At 54.5% G+C, this 22409-nt stretch overlaps 7 protein-coding genes across 7 annotated transcripts; 4 read left to right on the top strand and 3 right to left on the bottom strand.

Annotated features, from left to right (window-relative positions):
* The first annotated feature begins 4963 nt into the window (after positions 1-4963).
* Positions 4964-5711, top strand: BZA05DRAFT_384254 (uncharacterized protein). The gene has a single exon (XM_051482304.1). It carries the CDS (start codon positions 5358-5360, stop codon positions 5610-5612), a length of 255 nt encoding a protein of 84 aa, XP_051343396.1. The 5' UTR covers positions 4964-5357; the 3' UTR covers positions 5613-5711.
* A 6368-nt stretch (positions 5712-12079) lies between these two features.
* On the top strand, positions 12080-13607 carry BZA05DRAFT_384248 (uncharacterized protein). The gene has a single exon (XM_051482303.1). The coding sequence runs from the start codon at positions 12216-12218 to the stop codon at positions 13470-13472; it is 1257 nt and encodes a 418-aa protein (XP_051343395.1). The 5' UTR covers positions 12080-12215; the 3' UTR covers positions 13473-13607.
* A 78-nt stretch (positions 13608-13685) lies between these two features.
* Positions 13686-14933, bottom strand: BZA05DRAFT_101921 (uncharacterized protein). The gene is made up of 3 exons (XM_051478479.1): positions 14633-14933; positions 13928-14430; positions 13686-13844 (listed from the first exon to the last, which is right to left on the bottom strand). Exons 1-3 carry the CDS (start codon positions 14661-14663, stop codon positions 13839-13841), a joined length of 540 nt encoding a protein of 179 aa, XP_051343394.1. The 5' UTR covers positions 14664-14933; the 3' UTR covers positions 13686-13838.
* Positions 14934-15222: 289 nt separating this feature from the next.
* Positions 15223-17322, bottom strand: BZA05DRAFT_101886 (endoplasmic reticulum Oxidoreductin 1-domain-containing protein). Its single transcript, XM_051478478.1, has 3 exons — positions 17036-17322; positions 15442-16919; positions 15223-15381 (listed from the first exon to the last, which is right to left on the bottom strand). The coding sequence occupies exons 1-3, from the start codon at positions 17129-17131 to the stop codon at positions 15261-15263; spliced, it is 1695 nt and encodes a 564-aa protein (XP_051343393.1). The 5' UTR covers positions 17132-17322; the 3' UTR covers positions 15223-15260.
* An 833-nt stretch (positions 17323-18155) lies between these two features.
* Positions 18156-18955, top strand: BZA05DRAFT_384244 (Sybindin-like protein). Its single transcript, XM_051482302.1, has 2 exons — positions 18156-18500; positions 18548-18955. The coding sequence occupies exons 1-2, from the start codon at positions 18272-18274 to the stop codon at positions 18724-18726; spliced, it is 408 nt and encodes a 135-aa protein (XP_051343392.1). The 5' UTR covers positions 18156-18271; the 3' UTR covers positions 18727-18955.
* BZA05DRAFT_384241 (uncharacterized protein) lies at positions 18940-20341 on the bottom strand. The gene is made up of 4 exons (XM_051482301.1): positions 20119-20341; positions 20033-20071; positions 19758-19977; positions 18940-19693 (listed from the first exon to the last, which is right to left on the bottom strand). The coding sequence occupies exons 1-4, from the start codon at positions 20142-20144 to the stop codon at positions 19088-19090; spliced, it is 891 nt and encodes a 296-aa protein (XP_051343391.1). The 5' UTR covers positions 20145-20341; the 3' UTR covers positions 18940-19087.
* A 100-nt stretch (positions 20342-20441) lies between these two features.
* Positions 20442-21913, top strand: BZA05DRAFT_470524 (uncharacterized protein). Its single transcript, XM_051487904.1, has 3 exons — positions 20442-20791; positions 20845-21058; positions 21113-21913. Exons 1-3 carry the CDS (start codon positions 20572-20574, stop codon positions 21660-21662), a joined length of 984 nt encoding a protein of 327 aa, XP_051343390.1. The 5' UTR covers positions 20442-20571; the 3' UTR covers positions 21663-21913.
* The last annotated feature ends 496 nt before the right edge of the window (positions 21914-22409 follow it).

Below are 22409 nucleotides of genomic sequence, written 5' to 3'. Positions count from 1 at the left end.
AGGGAGAGAGGATGGAGGGGCGGGGTGAAATTGCTTTTGCTGCGGACGTGAGCGTGCGAGAGCTCTGTGGGGGGTGGGAGATTTGTTGGTTGGGTGAGTGAGGTGGTGGTGGTGGTGGTGGTAGTTGGTAGTAGTGGAGTGGTGGTAGTGGTGGTGAATGGGGAGCCTGAGGAAGTGGTGGGTACATATCATACACGCTCTGTCTGACACCAGACGCCGCTGCAGCAGCAGAAGATCTGCACGTCGTTGTCGGATATGCGGTATGTACCCAAGTATCTAGATTCTACCCTATGGACCCAAAATCAATTCCAGTGAACTCTATGTAGCAAAGATACTCTATCGCTATCTCAGCGGCGGGAACCACAGAATACCCACTGGCTTAGTTATGTGCTTTACTTGCTTGTTACTCACACACACCACCACAGTCGCGTCAAGCATGGCCCGCTGCATACATCATTGATGATTGATTTCGTCGAGTGCATGGACTGAGTTATGCAGCTATGGTTGGGAAGTTCATCTGATTGGCCAGGCCATCTCCGTGTAATAGCATGATGTACGGCTGGCTGGCTGGGCCACGAATAATAAGTCCAACCCAGAGTTGCCGCTCGACTGAGTACCTGAGGAACTAGTGTCGAGTATGCATACTCCTCTAGGTACCAGTATCTACCTACCTAGAGCAGCTTTGACCAAACAAAACAATGCTGAGAAACTCACGAGGCTGGGTATGTAGAAAAATGTGAGTGGCAGAGATCACTGGAATAGGTACACAGGTACACACATACCCAGGATGTTTGGTAAACTTTGGGCGAGGATTTTCGGAATTAGAGGTGGCTCACGTCAAAGAATTACATACACGCACCGTCGTCCTCGTGCCCGGACTCCATAGGCTCGCTCCACTATGTATGTGTTAACTACCCAGGTAGATGGTCCTGAAGTTGGCGGCTGGATGATGATACCCAAGTGCAGGATTTCGAACCCAAGCGGCAAATTTCACCAGATGGAGTGTTCCGTCTCGCAAACACAGTAACCACTCTATTTGGGGGGGGGGCGGAAGCAGAAGTCGAGAAGTCGGAGATCTTTCAGCATCCAGAAGTGTTTGCCCCCATCATCCATCAATGATGGGCGGTAACCACCATAGCATAACCACAACGTGACCTGGGGAACGTCAGTAATCGCCAGGATTCATCACCAGAGCGGTTAGCATCTCCGACCACCTACCGGTTCTCCCTAGGTACTCTAGACGTCGGCCGAGGTGGTACTAGTACACAGTACGGTTACATAACTGCGTGCGAGCTTACATAGAGCATGAGTATTCTAGGCATTGCAGTCTGCAACCATGCGGGTGGTGGGGGGAATAATAAGCTTTGAAGTTTCTTGATGTATCATGCTAATTCGTACAAAGCCCGTGTGTATCCGTATGATCTGTAGCACGGTGATAACGAGGTAGGTGCTCTAGGTAGGTGCTCGATGACGATGCCGACGTCGACCTCTCACAGAGGCCGGCCGCGAAAAGTGAAAGTGAAGTTTGAACACGCATCGAGCGAACGAACAGTTCAGATGATAACTATCCTTCTGGTGCACCCAAACATGATCTCGAAACAACCGCCACCCACATATGGGGCAATGGCATGGGCAGTTCAGTTAGCAGTGGGCAGTTGGGCACTGGGCAGACCTAGTCCAGACGGCCACTACTCTAGAGTAATACATAACAGCAGACTCGACCCTTTTCCACAGGCTCTAGCTGTATGCGGAGCATTGGTGGGTGCGCAACGACTGACGAGCCCTTGACTGACGATCTGTGTTCTGTGTTCTGTGTTCTGTGTTCTGTGTTCTGTGGCACAGCACAGTTCGCTGTTCGATTCGAGGCCTCCGAGTTCCAATTCCATTCCAGCACTTTCCGTGCGTGCGTTGCGTGCGATGCGATGTCGGTAAACTTCTCACTTCTCACTTGATTCATGTATATGCCGACGCGACGACGACGCCGTTCCGTGCCTCGGGAACGTGCACTTTCTTCCTCCCTTCCAAAGCGTAAAAACCCACCCACGGATCCGGATCACTACCTCGTTGCAGCATCGTCAACGCGCGGGAGCTCTGCATTCCTTCCTACCTATGATACCTACTCTATCATGCCAACTCACGGTACCGTATGTACTACATACCACCCTACGAGCTCATCACGGGATACGCCCACTGTGGCCAGAATTTCCTCCTACATATCATGGTCGATCCTCCGCCGAATCCTCCTCCGCCTCCTGGATCATGAAACACGTCGAAAGCACAGTGCTGCGACATTCCAGGCTCATCCTGACACGGGTCGCCAGCATCGTCCGACTGGCCGGTTGGCAGGCAACTACCGTAGGTACTAGGTAGCTGCTCGCTCTCGAAGTGCACAAAGTGACGCAGCCACTCACTCACTCACATGTGCTGTCAGAATTGAATACATACAAAGGCGATTCACGAAGCGGTATCCATCCATCCATAGAGCACATACGGTATGTGAGTACCTAGGGCATGTAGAGCACCTGCGTGCTCCTCGTAATTGGGGCACTCCTTCGCAGAGCTGTGTAGCATAAGTTACGACGTTTCGCTTGCGATGGGATTCGCGATGGGATTCGGGAGGGGAGAGGGGGTGGGAGCACGCAAAAGCCTCCCGCTGATCCCACAAACGGCCCTCACATGTCGGAGGTAGGGGGCGGCTTTGTTTGCTCCATCGCGGTGGTCCCATTCATCACCATCTCCTCCTGCTGCTCCTCTTCCGCAAACTTACTTCGGAGCGAATCCGGAGGGCAATGGTGGAGGGTGGCGGCGGTGGAGTGATCCCACCCGCTGCGTGTGGTGCGAATGGCGTCTAGGTAACCGGGTCATGATGTAGAGTGTGTGGAGTATGTGGAGTAGCCGTCAATTACCAAGAGCAGCTGGCCGGTCTGGGACGATAATCGAGATTCGAGATCGAGCGCCGGTTCTGTGGACTCTGGACTCTGGAGACCAGGCCGCGGTGCTTGAAGAGATCCAAATATCCAGCGGCCCAGCCTATCTAACAGTTGGTTGGTTGGTAGAGTACATAGCTGACGACGGCTACCGTACGTACCCCGATTTCGAAGCCTCAGGACACATCGAGTGATTCCAGACACCGTCTTCGTCGTTGCCGAGCGAGCCGACAATTGCATATGCACTTACCCACACAGCTATCCAGAGCAGCGTGCGTGAGTTCGTCCAGATCTCCATCAAACCCCTGACCATCACCACGACCATCATCATCATCATCATCATCATCACGACCATGCTTTCGTCCCATGCACCCGTGAGTGTGTGTGGACCTTCGCCTCAATGGCTGTCTGCCCACCTGCCTTGCCTGATGATCATCTCTACGACGAAGGCTTTGTCATGCTTGAGTCCGTGCACCCATCACCGCGCGCGCTGCTTTCTTCCGCCCGTCCCCAGCTGGGACGACCGAGGGCCCGAATCGCTCAAGGTTTGAGGGTGCATCGAGAGCATGCACCCACACACCCAGCCCACCCACCAGCCAGCCAGCCAGCCCATCCAACACACCCAAATTCCAATGCAATGCAGCCAGCCAAGTCGGCCAAATATAGCAGAGCCCATGGTTAGCGCAGGCTCAGCAATGAGCAATCATCAATGAGCATACATGTCAAGCTTCTAGGCCCTATGTAGAGTAGTTGCCTCCGCCCCGCCGCGCCTCTCAGGAGGGCAGCGATGTAGAGTACACAGAGTATCTAGATACACATGCGCTCCACTCTACAGTATCGAGGTACTTGCCTACCTCTTACCTACATTCTTACTCACATACCCACTCACTCACTCACCCCGTCACTCACTCACTCTACTATCTATCTCTGCCCCTACCAGGCCTACATATCACACCTACTCTACCGTAGTCCGCACACGGCCGTGTTGCACGACACGACGATGGCGGTCATGTGGTGCACCGCAGGTCCACAACTGCCTATTGGCTGCCAGCGAATGGATATTATTATCAGCGATCCCCGCACGCATCCCGCCGGAAATCTCGCGACCACATAAACGGCACTGGCCGGGCAGGCGTGAGCGAGCGAGCGATTGAGCCTGGCTTCAAATTACTGCGGCGGGAGAGACAGACAGCAATCCACCCATCCACCCGCCGCCTCTGCCGCCTCCCCGACCACCGCGGCCGCTACGCCACGCCACGACTACGCCCGCGACCACGACGATAAAGTCCGATGTGAGTGACAGTCACTGACTGTCGCACGTACTCTGTGTATGTGGGGTGGTGAATCCGCTCTGCTCGGCGTATGGGCACCCCCAGGATGGGGTCCTCCCCCAGGCTAACGCATGTAAGACCAACTTTGGCCGGCCGCACACCACACTGTGACACTGGCACACCCAGATATATATGTCGAGCGTTCGGGAGTCAGTCAGTCTGGACAGCCAAAAGAGACGGTATGTACATAGAGTATATATGGCGGCGGCGGCGGCGGCGGTGCTGATTGTGCTGGTGCTGCTGCTGCTGCTGGTGTTTCTGGTGCTGATGCTGGTCACAAAGCAAGATTCTTCCGTTGTGCTGGGTGCGTGGGTGTGTGTTATTCTTCGGGAAAGGAGGAGGATCTCCTGGCTGATCGGCCCAATGACTGTCATACTGTGTATCTAATGGGTGGGTGGGTGTGTCTCGGACAGTGCGCCAGGCACAGCTCCTCCTCCTTCTCCTCCTCCTCCACCCAACTCTGTATCTATATCTCCTTCGGTCCTCCAGTTGCTTACGTCTCGGAGTCCTGCTCCGCTCGGCGCTGACAACTTTGACTTTGACTTGACTTGACTTGACCACTCTATCGCCCCCGGCAAGCAGTGCACATGCGAATGGATGGATGGATGGATGGATGGATGGATGGATGGATGGATGGATGGATGGATGGATGGATGGATGGATGGATGGATGGATGGATGGATGGATGGATGGATGAATGAATGCATGAGTGTATGCGACTCTCGCCGTTCAATGCCGCATGTGCCGTCACCAGCACCAGTACCGACCGAAGCCCATCCAGGAGCATTTCCACATGAAATCAGCGCGGCAATCAACTGACTGCGGCCTGTTTTGCTATCTCCATCTTCCATCCTCCATCGACGGACTTTGAGTTGAGGGGAGGGGAGGGCATACATATCGAGAAAGCCTTTTTACATACGCTCCGGATCCCCCAGGCACCAGCGGAGTTCTATTTCAAAGCTATTCGTTTCTTTCTTGGCGTATCTCATATCTATCTACTCCGCCTACCGTATGCTATCTACATATCTGCACGGCCCGCACGCATGCACGCCTAGTTGGTTAGCAAACAACCCTAACTAGAGTATCTACTGCACCCCTCATGACGGAACGTCATCATCAGCAATCATTCACCCCACCCGCTGTTTCGCTCGCTCGCTCGCTTTTCGGCTGTTTAGGCGTCTGTTCCGCGCGCGCCCTATGTACGTATGATATGTATGATATGTATTGTAGGTATTGTACTCCTAGATCCGGCATCCGTCGTACATACCTAATGTATCACACGACGAGAGAAAAAAAAACAGTAACAGTGCTAGCAAACGTAACTACTCTACTGCCGTGGGCCATGAGACTGTGAGCCATGAGACTGTGAGCCATGAGACTGTGAGCCATGAGACTGTGAGCCATGGGACGGAACTGTGATTGCTTGCTTGCTTGCTGATGAGGAGATGAGGTGGGATGGCTTCGCGGAGTTCTCACGCCGTGCTGCGCTGTGCTGCGCTGTGCTGCGCTGTGCTGCGATATTCTCGTGCCCGTGACTGCTCGAGTCGTGGATTCCGTTGAAACATGTACAACGGCGGTCGAGAGGGTGCGGTAGGTAGGGCTGTAGATACGGCATTCACGGTAGCGAGCGAGCGAGTCCCGTCCCGTTACCGCTCCTCGGTGTGCGATGCGATGCGCCTCGCCGCGGGCTGCCAAAAGCCAAAAGCCAACGGCATCCATGACATCCATGACATCTATGGCATCCATGAGTGCGCTCGATTTCTGGCGGCTCGAGGCTCGAGCATGGGGGCTGAGATAGTTATCCGCTTCAAGTCTATCATGAGGTGGGGGGCAGAGGGGGGAGAAGGGCAGAGGGCAATTCGTCGGGATACCCACATCCGTCTCCGAAAAACCGGATGCCCAGCTGCAGTGTTATTGGTCATGGTCATGAGTTCTGCGGGGCCACATGATGTATAGTCGCTTTTTTCGTCTCCGTGTCGTGAAATCGCGATCCGTCAAGGCTTCGAGGTTGTTTCTTGGGCTCCATCTATGTAGAGTACCCACTTCTCCCTACATACACCGCTAGTTACGGTACTCAAGAGAGTCGAGAGATCCGCCACATCACGATGCTCGCAGCTCGAGAACGCGAACCAAGATACTAGATACACGTATGTACCGTATTTATATTATCCCCACGTCCGAGCCGAAGGAAGCAGACAGTCCACCGGATGTACTCCATAGCCAGCCAGTCGGTGACCTCTGCGAACCCCAAAGCCACGGGCTCCTCCGTCCACATACTTGTCACTAGCAGCATTGGTTCGTTAGCACACCTAGCCCACGATCAAGATCGATTGCAGCCATCCACCTGCATCGTAGTTAGAGTAATAGATACCCCCCCATATCCCCGTATTGGATTGCCTCTGCCCGCCCGCCGAGAAGAAAAGAACCTTTCCCTCCAGTATGTACTCTATCTACCAATCCCTATTACCTACCGCCATGGTCAGGATTGGTTCGCAAGTACTCCAGGCAGAATTCCCCCCAACTAGCGGCGGATTTTTGCGTTCGTTTGTTTGTTTCCCCTCCGGCCACTGCCGCGGAACCGCTTCGATCACTGCTGTAGAAACTTCGATCTGAATACTGCGTCCAGACATACCATACCATACCTAGAGTACCGACGTCCCGCTGTCCGGATTTCCTTCTCTGGATGGTTGGATAAGTACCGGTGGACCGGTGGTAGGTGAGTAAGATGGAAGTAGTATCTTACTTGGCCCTGTGGGGATTTTTTCTTTCGTTCGTTCTTTCTTCCGGAATACTCTATGTATGGTAGGTATGGGCCCAAACGGAACTTGGCGTTTTCACCCCGAGACCTGCAATGTGTAGTTTCCGCGTATCTATATATGTATGTGAGAGAGTGTGTGCGGACTGACTGTTCGACACCCTCTTGCACGAGCAGGCAGCGGACGGACTTGAAGCTGCAGATATGTAGAGTTGTTACCCCACCTTCCGATGGAAGGGAATGGCATGGCATGGCATGACAAGGCTTCCACCGCAGCAGCAGCAGCAGCAGCAGCAGCAGTCATCGCACCATGTCGGAAAGAAGAAGAAGCAAATCCGCCTGCCTGACTGCGCCGGCGGGATTTGAAAACGAAGCGGAGAGGGCCAATCGGCCTGGTCAGCTACGGTATCGCTTGCTTGCTATCTATCGTGTGGTGGAAGATTGCGTTTGGTTTTGAAGAGGTGTGAGGAAGTGTGAGCTGCTGCTGGGTTGTTCCCCGGTTGATGGATTGTGACGGATTGTGATGCTCCTCCCCGTGGCTATGGGTCTGCCAAGTCGGGACCGCGGTGGAATGCCTCAGTGCTTATGTTAACTTGCCTGTGGAAGAAGTACTCTACTATCCATCTACAGAGTGGAGTTGCTAGAGTACCTCTACCGTACTACAGCTACCCCAGATTCGCTCTCCTCCCCCCTCCGCCAACCCTCTGTATATTGCCTGGGACATGGTCGCTCTCCCGCCTCACTCGCCCCTCGCCCTTTCCCGTCCCCGTCCCCATTGTTTCAACCACGTCCCCTCAATCAAACAATCAAACACTCAATCGAGCAAAGTGATCAGCACCCCCATAACTATCCCCGTGTGTACGTACCTACTCCAGACCCCGCGATCTGCGGTGCACATCATCACGGGCCATGCTCTCGTCTCTCTCGTCCTGCACTGAAATGCACCCCACCCCACCCAAGAGATACCATATGTATGTAACTAGAGCAGAACAGAGCAGAGCAGAGCAGACAAGAGTAGATTGAGGCGCCGCCCGCCCGTTCTCATGGGGTAAACACTTTCGTCATCTATGCTCGCTGTGTTGCACGGCGTTTTGGTGCACTTGCACTCTATTCTCACCACCACCACCATAAGCAGCAGCAGCATCACCATCGCAACCACCACCACAATGACGAGCGATAGCGAGAAGTCACGCCCGTTTCCGGTGGCGGACTGGATCGCAATTGGAATTGGATTTTGGCCTGTGCTGGTGGGCGGAGGAGACTCCTACTAGGTACTAGGTATTCTAGAGATTGAATCGGCAGAGGCGACTCAGGCTCCATGGATTTGCAGTGCCATCTCCAGTGCGGTCAATGCCCTTCGGATCCCCTTCGGATCTACGCTAGGGCCGAGACATGGGCTCGAAGTGGCCGCCGGGCTTCTATACTGTGAAGCCTGGCTTCCATCCGATCACTGACAGCCGACTGGCAACCGACTGGCAACCAACCAACCAACCGCCGCCGTCAGCATCATCACAACCACCACCACCATCACCACACCTTCACTGGCCGACCATCCATCCGTCAAAAGCCGCGATGCGGTCCCGTCCACAGGCCCCGTCCACTGCACAGGCAAAACCGAAACGAAACGAAACGAAACGGATATGATTGGTCCGAAACGGTGCAGCGCACCCCACTCCATCCACCCCACACACAATGCTATGGTTGACGCCACTATGTAAGAGGTAAGAGATGCAACCAGATCGTCGGCAGCTGTAGTAGCATTGGCACTGTGCAACACAGGATATAATCAGAATAGCCGGTCCGAGAGGTTGGAACTTAGAACTTAGAACTGTATCAGGCCCCCAGGGAGGGTAGGTATGTAAGTAGGTAGCAATGAGGGCTCAGGACTCAGGACTTAAGCAGCGGCGGCAGCGGCGAGGCGGCGAGCCTACAGACTACAGGGTTTCCCAAGCTCGAGCTCCCTTTGGTCCTATCTTGTCTTGGTCTTGTCTTGCCGCTGTTCCGAAGTGCAAACCTCGAGCGTCCTCATCGAACTCATCATCGAATTCGTGGTTGCATCTCTTACTGTCTTCAAGCGTACTATACACACGCTCCGGTTTCGTCTATAGCATTTACCCGTCACTGGTTGTTCCCGATGCGAACGGATATTAAGGATATTAATACGGCAAGAGATGGCTATTATGCGATTATAGGGGGGTAAGGCCAGGTGAGGGTGAGGGTGAGGTGGGATGATGTGGTGCCATACCATTGCCATTGTCGTGTGTGCCCCCCCCCCCCCCCCCCCCACATCCGGGTGTATTGACGGACCACGAGGGCATCAACCTATGTGTGGAGAGTCAGGACACTTATTCGATTTGCCCGGAGCGTGTGCGTGTGTTACAGCCAGCCTGGTTAGGGGGCCGGGCCAGCTAGGGTACGGTACGGTATGTGCGGTGGTGTCGCATATATCCCTCCCGCAGCCCGCTGTAAGCTTGTAAGCCTGTAAGCCTGTAACCACCCGCTGCTCTGCCGTGGATGAGGGGGGTTTTTAGAACTATGAACGTAGAGCATGGACTTCTTCCGGCCCGTCTTCGGTACTACGTATGGGATGGGTTCATGTCAGGAGATCTGACGGCGGAGTCCTAAGCTGGAGTATGTATGAGCCTATAAAACTTGAAGGACGGGAGCGTGGATGCGGCATAGAGTGAGCACATATGGATATGGCCCGCATGTAGTATCAGACGATCCACGGGGGGTAGAAATCAAGCAAGTAACCAGACCACCTCGCCCATCCGCGTCCTGTACCTACTTTATCTCGAGATATCACTCGATCACGATTCATGACTCGAAGTCATGTAGATCCCAATTCCCCAATTCCTCATTTACGGCCTCCCCTAATCCAGCTCCAGCTCCAGGAAGAACTCCAGTCTCCCCCAATAATTCTTCAGGGCTTACGAACCGCTTCAAGGAAGGGTCACACGCAACTCAACTCAATCAGGAATTCGCGGGACACGAAGTTGCGTCACGAACTCACGGCATCATGATGACGCCTGCCTCTCTCCGCGTCAAGCGTCGTCGGGCTGTTCCACCTTCGAGCTAATGTTCCAGGCTCCAGGCTCCAGGCTCCATGTTTCAGGTTCTGGTTCTAGGTCAACATGGAACTCGAAACCTGAAACCTGAAAAAATTCCCCGTGCGGTCTGATCAGTGATCACAATACGAAGCCAACATAGTGCACTCAATCACATCACTCGTGAACCGCAATGGCGGCCCGGGCTTTGCATCCCTCGTCCCTCCTCCCTCCTCCTCGCCGTCGGGCCTCATGCCTCGAGATCTGCACTGGTTGGGGTTACGGTAGTGATCAGCGGGATCAGCCCGCCTATCAAACATGTGTGGAATGGCACAGAAAAGGGCTTGTGGGCACTGGGCGCTGGGGGTAGAGTTAGAGTTGGCCACTGCACTCCACTGTGGTACTGCACTGAACTGCACTGCTGAAGCCTGAAGGAGGTGGAGGTGGAGGTGGAGGTGGAGGTGGAGAGGTGGAGGTGGAGGTGGAGGTGGAGGTGGAGAGGTGGAGGTGGAGGTGGAGGTGGAGGTGTGCCGTATGTAGGCATAGGCAGATCTCAGAGCACAGTGCACAATCGACGCCGCCCCCGACCCGACCCCGTACGTGGCAAACCCAATCCGATCAAGCGCTGAAGATCCATCTCTCCCTGTCGCTGTTGGCTGCCTTGCTTTTTTGGCCGTCCAAGTTGGTAACGACTGACGAGAAGGGAAGGGATGGGATGGGAAGGGATGGGTTGGGAAGGGATGGGTTGGGGACAGCCCGTATTCAGGGCACGAAAGGTGCACTGCTTGCTTGTTCCCTCACGGCTAGGTTGCAAGTTGCGTAGGAACGCAAGGCAGGATTGATGTTCTCCGGAGTGGCCAGTAGGTAACCAGTAACCATTTGCGGGGAGGAGCGCGGAGCAGATCGACCCTGGATTCCCCCGTCGCCGTCCCCCATCCCCCGTCCCCTTCGCCCCCGTGGCCCCGTCTCCCGTCCCCTTCCTTCCTTCCTTCCTTCCTGCCCTTCTTCCGGTCGTGCAATCAGCGCCAATCACGTGCGGACATATCATGGGATGGGATGTCGATCTGTCCTGCAGGCAGCCAGTGATCAGCGTGGTTGCCACCATCGATTGGCGGGAACCGAACAGGACAAGACAGGACCGGACCTGGCACACAAGCGAGCGAACGGGCGAACGAGCTGCCGCACTTGTGGGGAAGGGAGTTCCGTTCAGTCAGAGACGGAGCTTTCGTGCCGTAGTGCGGTAGTTACCGCTGTTGGCCGGATGGGCGAGAACTCGTGTAGTCAGAAGTTGGTGGGCGGTGTGCACTTGTGGTAGGTATTGAGCGTTTGTTTGTGGGAAAGGTGGCTCCGCTTGGAAGTATGGTAGGTAGCTGAGAGAATAGGATATGTCACTCTTCTAGGTGCTGCTAGTGGTGGTGCTTTCTATTCGCTCGACCTGTTGGGTGGGTGACCGTGAATTTCACGGTTTCGCACTCGCACTTCCGCATCCAACGAGTCAACGATGAAATGGAACACCGTCCCAGCGTGAATGACAACGCCTGAGCCAAGCGCGACCTAGAAGCTGCTGGGGTGGCATCCGGAGCGCAAATAGGCGGATATCTCGAGGCCATATGAAGTATTTGGAGACCACTGGTTAATCATGGAAACTCACCAGTACTAGTGACTGTTTGTCGCATTAGGAGGAAACAAAGCTTGTCTGCTTTGTAGCGTACAACTACGCTATCTACTCGGAGACGCCAAAGATCTTCTGATGGGTATTTCAGCGTAGATTCCATCAGACCGAGCTCATCAGATTGTGTGCTTTTCGAGTGAAACTTTGTGATCAGATGTCCCGAAAACATTTTTTGGATTTCGTTTCGCCACATATAGATGCAGTAGGATGGTAGATTCCAGTATTCTAGAAGATTGTTTTGCGTATGAAATAGTTGAATGACTACTGGTATGTAGGGGCGAGCGACAGTGGATGAATGGATCCGGGAAGCTTGAGCCTCAGGATTTGCGCTAAACCTAATATAGGGTGTCGCGGGGTTGTAGTTCACAACTGGTGGTTCACCCGCAACAGCTCCAGCAGCTCACGACATTTCTCTCTAGACTCCCCCACGCCCCTTTCCGGCTGACCTTCTCTCTTTCCCTTATCTTCTTCGACACAAATATAATGGCTACTCCGGAAATACTCTCGCAGCTGAGCTCGCTCGAATCGTCATCAACTTCGCAAGCCGACAAAGCTACGGCCTTCACGTCGCTGCTTCACACCATCATAGCCAGCTCCTCCCCCGACCAACTCGCGTCAAACCTCACCGCCCTTATCGATGCGATCCTCTCGGAAAATGTCGGAATCGTCACATCACGGCCGGTGCTGGGAGAGTGCGTAACCGCCATCCGCAAGCTCGACTCAGTCGAGATCAAGAAAACCGTCTACGCCTACACGCTCGAGAAGCTGCGCCCCAAGATCATTTCGTTCGAGGAGCAGGACTGCAACATCCGCGAGGCGCTGGCGGATATCTACGAGGGCGAGGAGGAGAACGGGGATGCGGCGAAGGTGCTACAGGGGATCCAGTTGAATCCGCATCAGAGGCAGATATCGGACGAGTTTAGATTGAAGGTTTATATCCGCATCATGCGCAATCTGCTGGAAGACGACGAGGCTATCAGTGCCAGTGACTACCTGAACCGCGCCACGCTGCTCATCCATACCTGCGCCGACCCCGCCGTCAACCTGCAGTTCCAGATGTGCCAGGCCAGAATCCTCGATTCGAAGCGGGACTTCCTCAATGCGTGCTCCAAGTACCACCAGCTTTCGTTCTCCCCCATCGTCGAAGATGCGGACCGGATGCAGTGTTTGTCCGCTGCTATGACGTGCGCTATCCTGGCTGGTGCAGGCCCGCTTCGCTCGCGATCGCTGGCGACCCTCTACAAAGATGAGCGGTCGCCGCAGCTGCAGCCAGACTATTCGCTGCTCGAGAAGATGTACCTCGACCGACTTCTCACGCAGAAAGAAGTAGATGAGTTTGCCGCCAGGCTGCGGCCGCATCAGGTCGCGAGAATGTCGGACGGAACGACAGTGCTGACCAAGGCCGTCATCGAACACAACTTGCTCGGCGCTTCGAAGCTTTACAACAATATCGGCGTCGAAGAGCTGGGAGTTCTGTTGGGATTGTCTGCTGAGAAGGCGGAGGAGTACGCGGCAAGGATGATCGAGCAGGGACGGTTGAGCGGACAGATTGACCAGATCGATCGGCTCATCTACTTCGATTCCACGACGTCGACGGGTGGTGCTTCGGCGGAGAAGGTCGTAAGTAGACAGCTGAAACGCTGGGACGAGAACGTGAGCGGACTGGCACAGGCGGTGGAGAACATCACCACCATGCTGCAGAACGAATATCCGGTAAGTCGATATCCGTCCCCAGACTGAGAATCTAGCTGATGGGAAATACGGCAAAAAGGATTTCGTCGCTGCCAATCTTGTGCACTGAGGCAATGCGGGTATCGTGATGCAAATGGCATGGCTTTGTTTCAATGCGGGGGTTAAGGCGTTTTACTACGGTGTATTCAGTGCTCAGTATACTACACAATTTACATTATGGCCCTGTGCGATATCTGTTAAGCATCACTCTATTCATCGTGATCATCATCATCCAATGAATACATCCCGTCAACCCGCCAAAACGGCTTTCCACCCAGCCGCCAAACCAAACCCCTCTCTTCGAACTCTTCCATCTCGGCTTCCCTCCTCCTCTCAATCTCAGCTTCACCCACTCTCTTCATCTCCTCATCCACCTCACGCCTCTCCCTCTCCTCCGCCTCCTCCCTCTCCGTGTTCTCCCTCTCCTCCGCCTCCTCCCTCTCCGTGTTCTCCCTCTCCTCCGCCTCCTCCTTCTCCGTAATCTCCCTCTCCCTCCGCAAAATCTGCTGTTCCTCCCACGCCCTCTCCTCCTGCTCCTCACGCTTCAGCACCCCATCTCTCCACTCCCTAAGCTCCCTAAACCCCTCAACCTCCATTCCCTCCAGCATCTCCTCCGTCGCCCACCAGCCAGGTCTCACATTAGGATAAAGATTCAACAATCCCCACTCCGCGGCCATGCCCTTGTCGAGCTTCCGCAACCTGTGGGTCTCCGTATCTTCCACATAATTGCGATTGACCTTCGCGCCCCTCACCAGCACGATCTCGCCAGGCCGCGGCCGGAACTCGTCGATATCCCGCCACACGCTGATGATGGCGTGGTGCCTGCTGGGCGGCCGCCCCGGCCGCGAGTCCGAGCCCAACGGGTCGAGCAGCGGCAGCGTGTCGTCGATAAGGTACCAGTCGCTCTTCCTGACTCTCCGCGCGTCGCGGCGCGCGGAGACGACGACCGCAAGGAAGGTTATTTCCGCTATATACACGTGGGTGTGGTTAGGTGGGTGCGGGGGCGGGGTGGCATTGAAGCTGGGGGGGAGGCTAGAGGGGAGGGGAGGGGAGGGGGAGAGGACTGGTGTCCGGAAGCGTCTTGAGCGCGCTGAGGGGGGTTATCGACGTGGGGAATTGGGAGTGCGGGTGCGAGTGCGAGTGGTAGTGGGAGTGCGGTGTGCCCTCACTCTGTTGCGTCCGTTGGACGGCGGACGACATCGTGAATTTCCCGGTGGTGGTGGTATTGCTGGTGGTGTTGCTGGTGGTGTTGCTGGTGGTGCTGGTGTTGCTGGCGATGATCGCCGCTGCAAGCTGCGGAATGTACCATATGTACCGGCAGAGCGAGCTGTTTGCCCTAGCTATGCTACGTATGTAAGCTTGCACCTGCAGAGACCAATGATCTCACGATCGGCAGCCAAGGGACGGATGCGCAGGTAAGCAGCGAAGGCGGTTGTGTATGCAATCCGAGGTCTGTGCGCTGCCTCTGCAGATACCAGTTGGCAAGTTTACGTCGGTCGGTCGGTCGAGAGATCGTGATATGGGATCGTGACGATGGCCTTCACTTCCAAAGTGCCATTCCTCACTTCACTACTCCACAAGGAGAAATCCGAATACGCGGGCTAGCAAAGCAAAGCACATGCCAAAGAAGCAGCAGTAGATAGAATTGGTAATATCATACGCCATAACTCCACAACCCAATGCAGACAGAAACAGGAGAAAGAAAAGAATCTAGAGACGTAGATATACAGCTCGGCAAGAAACAAAAGATATTCGTGGAAACAACAATGGCAGCAGCTCCCTCTCCCCCTCATCCATCTATAGCTCGGACTTTGCCTTCTTTTCGAGGTCGCTCTTCCACTCGTAGAGACGCGCACCGGGCTCACGGTTGAGGAGTTTGTACATTACGTCCCTGAACTCTTGGTACCCCATGGTGAGGCTGTGATATATCCAGTTAGCGGTAGTCCAGTGATGTGTTGGGAAAGATGTGGGAACTTACAGAATCTTCGGCAGCTCGTACCAACTCCTAATCACGAACCAAAAAGTCCTCCAGACGAGATTCCATTCCGCCCAGAACTCTTCGCTAAAGGTGGGAGGGGGTCTCTTCGGCCTCTCCTCTTCGTCACCGAGCTCTTCGATTCTCGCTTTCTTCGCAGCCTCCTGCTCTGCGGCAGCGGCAGTGCTGTTACGGAGCTCCCATAGTTCCTGGAATTTGGGGAGGACAGACAACGAATGCGAGACGCGGTCGAGGGTATTGATGAGTGCTACCAGCTCAGTTCTTCGCAGCGGCGGGTTCTCGGAAATATCCTTGTTCTCGTCGAACTCGAAGAGGACCTTGAGAGCCGTGCCGTAGCCCTGCGTCTGCACCTTGCCCCAGAGGCGACACTTGTCGCAGCCAACACAGTCCATCACTCGGCTGACGTTGCGGAAACGGTTGCGGAAGTCCTCCTTTAGCACTTGCGCATCTTCCTGGAACATGATGCTCTCGTCGAAGATCGTGGACTCGGCGGGGATGGCGTTGGCGAGTTTCAGGACTTTGGCTTTGGTGAGCCGATTCTGCAGGTGGTCGCCGGAGCAGAAGGTATACTGCGGGAAGTAGTTCTTGAGCTTCTCGACGGCGCGGAGGAGGATTGCGTAGTTGAAGTAGATGTTCTGAATACGCTCGGGATGGCCGCGGAAGCGGTTGATGAAGCAGTCGAGATTGGGACTCCACAGGCCGGTGGTCTGGTTCAGGTAGTCCCAGCAGAGGTGAACGGAGATGCTGGAGTGCATGCCCGAGATCACCCTGTAGAAAACACGCTTCTCGAGGCACTCATCGTCGACTTCGATATCCTTAAGAGCAGCCTGACCGTCCTTGCCGCGGAGCTCGTGTGTGAGCTTGTCCTGCATGACATCGACGAAGTCCTGCTTTGCCTGACTGATGCCCTCCTCGCCGGCCGACTGTGGTTTCGAAAAACAGTTCTCGCGGTAGATCGACTTCCATACGTTGTCCGCGCCAGCACCCGCATACCCTGTGAACCGCTCAGGATTGTCCACAAGACTGACATAGTCGCCGTTGCTCCCGGTCTCATCCTCAGGAACACAGTAGTCCCTCTCGTCGCACTCGTCCTCTTCGACAACACAACTCTCCTCGGTATCCTCACCCAGCTGTCCACCCAGCGGACTCTCCGTCGCCTTCCGGTTGTTAGCCGGATGCTTCGCTTTTGGCCCCGCGAGCTTCCCCAGCTCCTCCGCGCGCCAAATTGGCGGAATATCCTCCTCGTTATCGATCGTATTCACGGCGCACGCGATGTTCGCACATATGCCTTCGTTATCGGGCCAAAACGGACACGTGCGGCCGTAGAGGTCAAGCCGGTAGTAGCTGAAGTAATCGGTGCCATGCGTGATGTCCTGGACTAACGGCTGAACGACTTTATTGAGCTCTTCGAGATTGCCGTAGGTGGCGCAGCCATCGGGAATGAATTCGGTTGGTTCGTTCTATGAAAGGTAAAGGCGATGCACAGTCAGCACGGACCATACACACACACAACACACGCATAAATATTTGTTTGCGATGAGGGACATGGAAAGGGATGGGGGAAAGGCAAACGAACACTGCAAATGCTACTTGTAGTCGTAATAGCTGGTACCGCGGCGATGGCCAGCAACGCCAAACCGGTCGTGAGCAATGAGCGCTCTGGTATCCGCATGGTTGATGTGTCTCCGGTTTTCTCTCGCGCTCTCTTTCTTTTGCACTTTCTTGCTGGCGCTGTCGGGAATCGCGATGATGATATAATGCGAGTAAAGTAGCGTGGGTTGATTGTGATTATTGCGCAGTGATGAGGACACCTTGCGGCTTGAGTTCTTGAGTCGTGTGGTGTCGGCGGTGCGTGTTAGATAGAAAAGCTCATTCCCACTAGGTACTTTAATCACTAGAAACTCGATGGATTATATATCAACTCCGAGGGGCGGAAAGGAAGCGATCGGTATGATCGAAACGTGTCCAGATGGGTACCGGTATGACGGAGAGTCCGCGGAAAGGAGAGAATGTGTAGTTTTGGTGATGGGACGATTGTGGGCCGTCATCCGGCCACTACTTCTGATTCTCGGGCATGAGTGAGCTCAGTTTCGAAGGTGTTCTGTTCATTCTTCTCGCCACTTTGTACCTGCCTAGGTATGTGGCCAATTCCGATGCCGGATGCTGGGCAGGCGCAGCCACTTTCTTTGTCAACTCTCCGGTCGCGTTTCGACCGGAGTAAGGCATGACGGCCTTTGACAGAAATAGAGGCGGGTTATGATCGAAACACTGATGCAGTGACGCCCAACCGAGGCTCATGGTACATAACATCTCCTGAGACTCGGACGTTTCGGTGTGGTAATCAAGCCGTGAACTGGGACGCCAGTTCACGTGCCCGAGTGAGGAGATGTGATGGCTGCTCTTCTTTCTATTCTCCGAGATGTCGGATATCGGCCCTGTCTCATAAAGGTGTCTTTTGGCGTGCCGGAGTTCTGCGCCAATAATTCCGAGCTCTGTAGCTGCTTGATTCTTGGCACGGTAAGTGCCAGTAGCAGGACGTATATTGAGCAGCCTGTGTACCTCCATATTTGTTTTCAAACAAACACAGAATCTGTCGTAGAAAGGAACGGTGATAGGTTTCGCGATGCAGCTTTGCTCCGGTGGTAGCTAGTGGTGGTTGGTTGTGAAGGATGAGGCCGTTGTGATACCAACCTTACCGTCGATCTACCACCTCTAAACCTACGTTCCAGCTGCAACCCACCACCAGACGCCCGCCCCCCATCACCACCGCCGCCCTCTTCACGACCCCACGACTCCACGCACGACGCCCGCAATGGTGATCCTCTCCATCCTGATCCTCAACAAAGCCGGCGGATTGATCTACCAGCGCGACTTCAACGAAGGCCTGAACAAGCTCTCATCGAATGATTACCTCGTGTTGGCAGGTACCTTCCACGGTGTACACGCCATCACTTCGCGCATATCGCCTGTGCCCGGATCCGGTGGACTAGAGGTCCTCGAGAGCGAGCAGTTCCGGATGCAGTGTTTTCAAACACTCACTGGTACGTGGATAAGCGATGAGGGAAGGGAGAGCGCTGATGGGAAATAGGAACAAAATTCTTGATATTCGCTGAACCGCATCAACCCAATATCGATGTCATCTGTCGGAGGGTCTATGAACTCTACGCAGACTTCGTGATGAAGAATCCGTTTTATCAGATCGAGATGCCGATCCGGTGCGAGTCATTCGATAGGCATCTTGCTGCGTACATAAAACCGAAGCAGTAGTGGGTGGATTCGATGGAGAGTCGGTGCGGGAGGGAGAGGGAGAGACGACGGAGTCGCGGACAATTGCGATTCACGATTGATTTGGAGGTCTTTTTTGCGGGCTATACCTGTTGTTTGATGCCTAGAGTGGAGTTATGGAGTTTCATTGTTCACAGTTGCTGTCACAAGTGCGCTTAGAGTAATTGAAGTGTGTCGATACTGGTACGGGAATTATCACCATTACACAAAGTCCACACGTTGCATCGCATCATGAAATTCAAAGTAATCGTACAGGGTGAAAGCCTCCCCTGCCCCCCAAGATTGCTTTGCCCCAGACATGCTTTCCGCAAACTGCAAGCAAGCAAAACAAAACACTATGCTACTACGCAGTGTCCATTTTATCGCCGGGGGCATCGTCGTCTTTCTTGTCCTTGTCCTTCTGGTCGTCCTTTAGTAAAGGGGTGTTCTCATCCTCTTCCTTGACGCTCTCCAAGTTGCTGGGGCCTTCGCCAGCATCCTTCTTCTCCTTTTCTTCCTTTTCCTTCTCGGCACGAGCAACACGTGCCTTCTCATCCTCCATGGACATCCGTAGGGCCATTGCCAGCTCGGGATCTAGATTGGGATCGAATCCGAACTCGAATCCACCCGAGCCCTCGCCACTCTCGCCAGCACCAGTACCACCCTCAGACGACCCAGTTTCACCCATGATGGGCGTAGCAATCAGACGGTCGGACAGGAGGTGGTTTCCGGGAGGGATCGTGACGAGATGTGAGTTGTCGGACGAGTTGATGGCTTCGATGAACGCCTGGAGCTTCTGCGTGTTGTCGGTCTCGACCTCTCCGAAGTTGACGAAGTCGACGGCGACATTGTTCTTCTTCATCTTCTTTGCGAGCTTGACCAGGGACTTCTCATCTTCGGCGATCGGCGATCCAACGAAAACAACGATCCGCTGTCGCTGGGACTTGTTCTGACGGTGCTTCAAAGCGAGCTAGGACCACAAGCACAGTGAGTACATTGCTGCACCGTCACCGCTATGCCCCGGGAACACTTACACCAGCGACCTGGATACCCGTAGCTAGGTGGGCCTCTCCCTTGATCTTTGTCTCGTGCAATCCACTCAGAATCTTGCCGTAGTCCGTCGTCAGAGTCACCAGCACCTCCGGACCCTTTCCACCCATCGTCATCAATCCGACCGATGACTCGGGGTTGGCTTGAGTCTTTGCCGAGTAGAGGAGCGAGACGGCATCGGCCTGAGCTTCAAAGCGGGTCGGTCTGAAGAGATTCGGGTTAGAAACGATCGATATAGGCGGCTACGGTGAAATCTTACGTGTAGTCTCCATTCCGACTACTCTCGCTATTGTCGACACTGCCGGCTGTTAGCCTCTGAAGAGCAGTGGGGTGGGATAGACAAACACTATCATAGTAGCTTCCAGCACCATGTTGGGCGGTGTGTGGCGGTTTTAGCTGGATATGTTGGTAGAAAGAAGGTCGGATTCGTCGGCGGGTAGGTGGTTGATATCGAATTTAAGGTGGCGGTGATGGTTGATGGCGATGTTGATGCTTGATGGCAGAGATGGTGATGTTGGCGGTCCTCCTAGAGCTGTAGAGGCTAACTCGCGGAACCCACCAACACAGGAAGACAAGCTGTTGCAACAGATCGTGGGGGGAAGTTACCCGGTAATCGAGTGTGCTTGCTTAGTTAGCCTAAGCGATCGCTCCTCTCTCTCAGAGCCGCGCGCCGAGCCAGTCGCCCTCGGCAGCTTTGTTTACCTCTGATTCGACCAAAACAATTTACCTTCATACTTGCTCACTGCCAACTCCCAAATTTTGGACTCGCCGCTCGTACACAACACCTCGCATACACAGATGGCACCTCCTCCTCTTCGACGAATGAAACGCGCCTCGTCGGTCGCCGACGCCAACAGCCCCGCTCCGGCGCGCACAGCGATGGCGACAGCAGAAACACCGCGAATGCCTCCCCTAAAGGACGCTGTTTTCACGCCAAAAACCCCGTTTCGACGCGTCAATGATGGCAGAATTACCAAAAGCCAGAAACAGGGGCTTCTCGACAACCTGGAGGTGGAGTGTACGTTTTTCCACCCAAGTGATGAGGCGGTGCGCTAACGTGTTTGAGCACAGTGAATGAACGATCTCGAAAGCTGCGTTCTCAAGTAAACCAGCAATCTCGGGCGCTCAAACAGCGGATAGAGATGCGCATCACCCGTATCCCGAAGAAGCTGTGGAAGGTGACCATGGCAGAAATGTTGGCCCAGGCGGAGGGGCGGGATGTGGCAAATCCCATGGTCGCTTCTATCAGCGCAAAGGAGTTCGTAGAGGAAGTTCGGAGCCTGAGGTTGGTTTTCTAGCTGCCATGTGGGGTTCAACGGGTTTCTAACCACCAGTGCAGTCGCGGGGCACCAGAGAAAGAGCGCTTGATAGTATCGAAGAGGAGTCCATCCAAACCGGCTGTTTCCCCAGCACGGGAACGTATGCCGCCGCCGCCGCTCCCGGCTCTGGTTTCCAGCAACAATCCCCTATCTACCAAGCCAAACCTGCAACCTATGCAACCTTCATTGTCTTCTCCACCGCGATCCTCCTCACCTCAGAGGTCGCCAACACGCCAAGGCTCGCCCGCGAAGGCGTCCTCCAAAGGGCCGACGCGAGCGCGTAAAGCAGCTGCGCCAACCAACGCATCCAACTCGAGACCAACATCACGTGTCTCTACCCGATCATCGATAGAAACGGCGGGTACACAAGCATCTGGAATGAGGGGTACAAAAAGTTCGAAGGCTAAGGCTGCCGCTGCTATCGCCGCCCCGGAGGCTAAGGGGTTAAAGAGGGGCGGAGGAGGTAATACGGGAAGTAATGGAAGCTTGAAGGAGAACCGCGTGGCGGGTGTAAAGACCGAGACAACTGGTAAGGTAGCAACAGGGAGGGTGTTGAGATCCAGAAAGTGAGCGGGCAATGATCTCCAGGCCATATTGGACACCGACTGCGGGCTTTGGTCTTCTTAGTTGCATATTTTTTGGTATTGGGCTGTATGGGTTTGCTGTTGATATGGGTTCGGAGCTATCTTTCGTCTGACTTGTTATGCGTTGCTTGGGAAGCATGTGGATTTGGTCGTTTTGTGTTTTGTATTTGTTCCGCACGGTTTTTTGAATTCACGATACCTTCTGATCGGCCAAGCCCTCTGGGCAACGGCAACCGGGAAGCCGCACATTCGTGATGTATGACAATTACTTTGGGCCCATGCCATCGCACTCGAGCCCCATTATCAATCCGTCGTCATGATCACATGGAAGTGGAGCTGTAGAAGCTCCTTTGCTCCTTACAATGGAAACTGTCTCGCCACTAAATACTCCGCAGTTATTGAAGCTTAAGCTTGATATTCAGAGCAATAAATACCGAAGCTGGAGCACTGCGTCAGGTATCCGCCTGCTGGCGAATTATTTGCACGACAGTGGACAGGGTCTTTGCGTGCCTGAAGTGAATCTTTGCCTGGCGAATCTCATCCCCTGCGCATCTCGAAACGATGTTGTCTAGCCGCTTCCACAACCTGACATCTCCGATTCCCTCTCTGTACGCAGCAGCTGGTAGCCCATCCAAACGCCCCCTCACGTCGGATATCTCACTCAATAAGCCCCGCTCACCACAGATAGAATCCTATTAATCCCCTACGGCCAACAGCCTCGCGATTAATCACG

The sequence above is a fragment of the Tricharina praecox genome, assembly GCF_024521635.1.
Source record: "Tricharina praecox strain CBS 144465 chromosome Unknown BZA05scaffold_2, whole genome shotgun sequence".
Classification (NCBI taxonomy): domain Eukaryota; kingdom Fungi; phylum Ascomycota; class Pezizomycetes; order Pezizales; family Pyronemataceae; genus Tricharina; species Tricharina praecox.
This window is presented reverse-complemented; position numbering and strand designations above follow the sequence as displayed.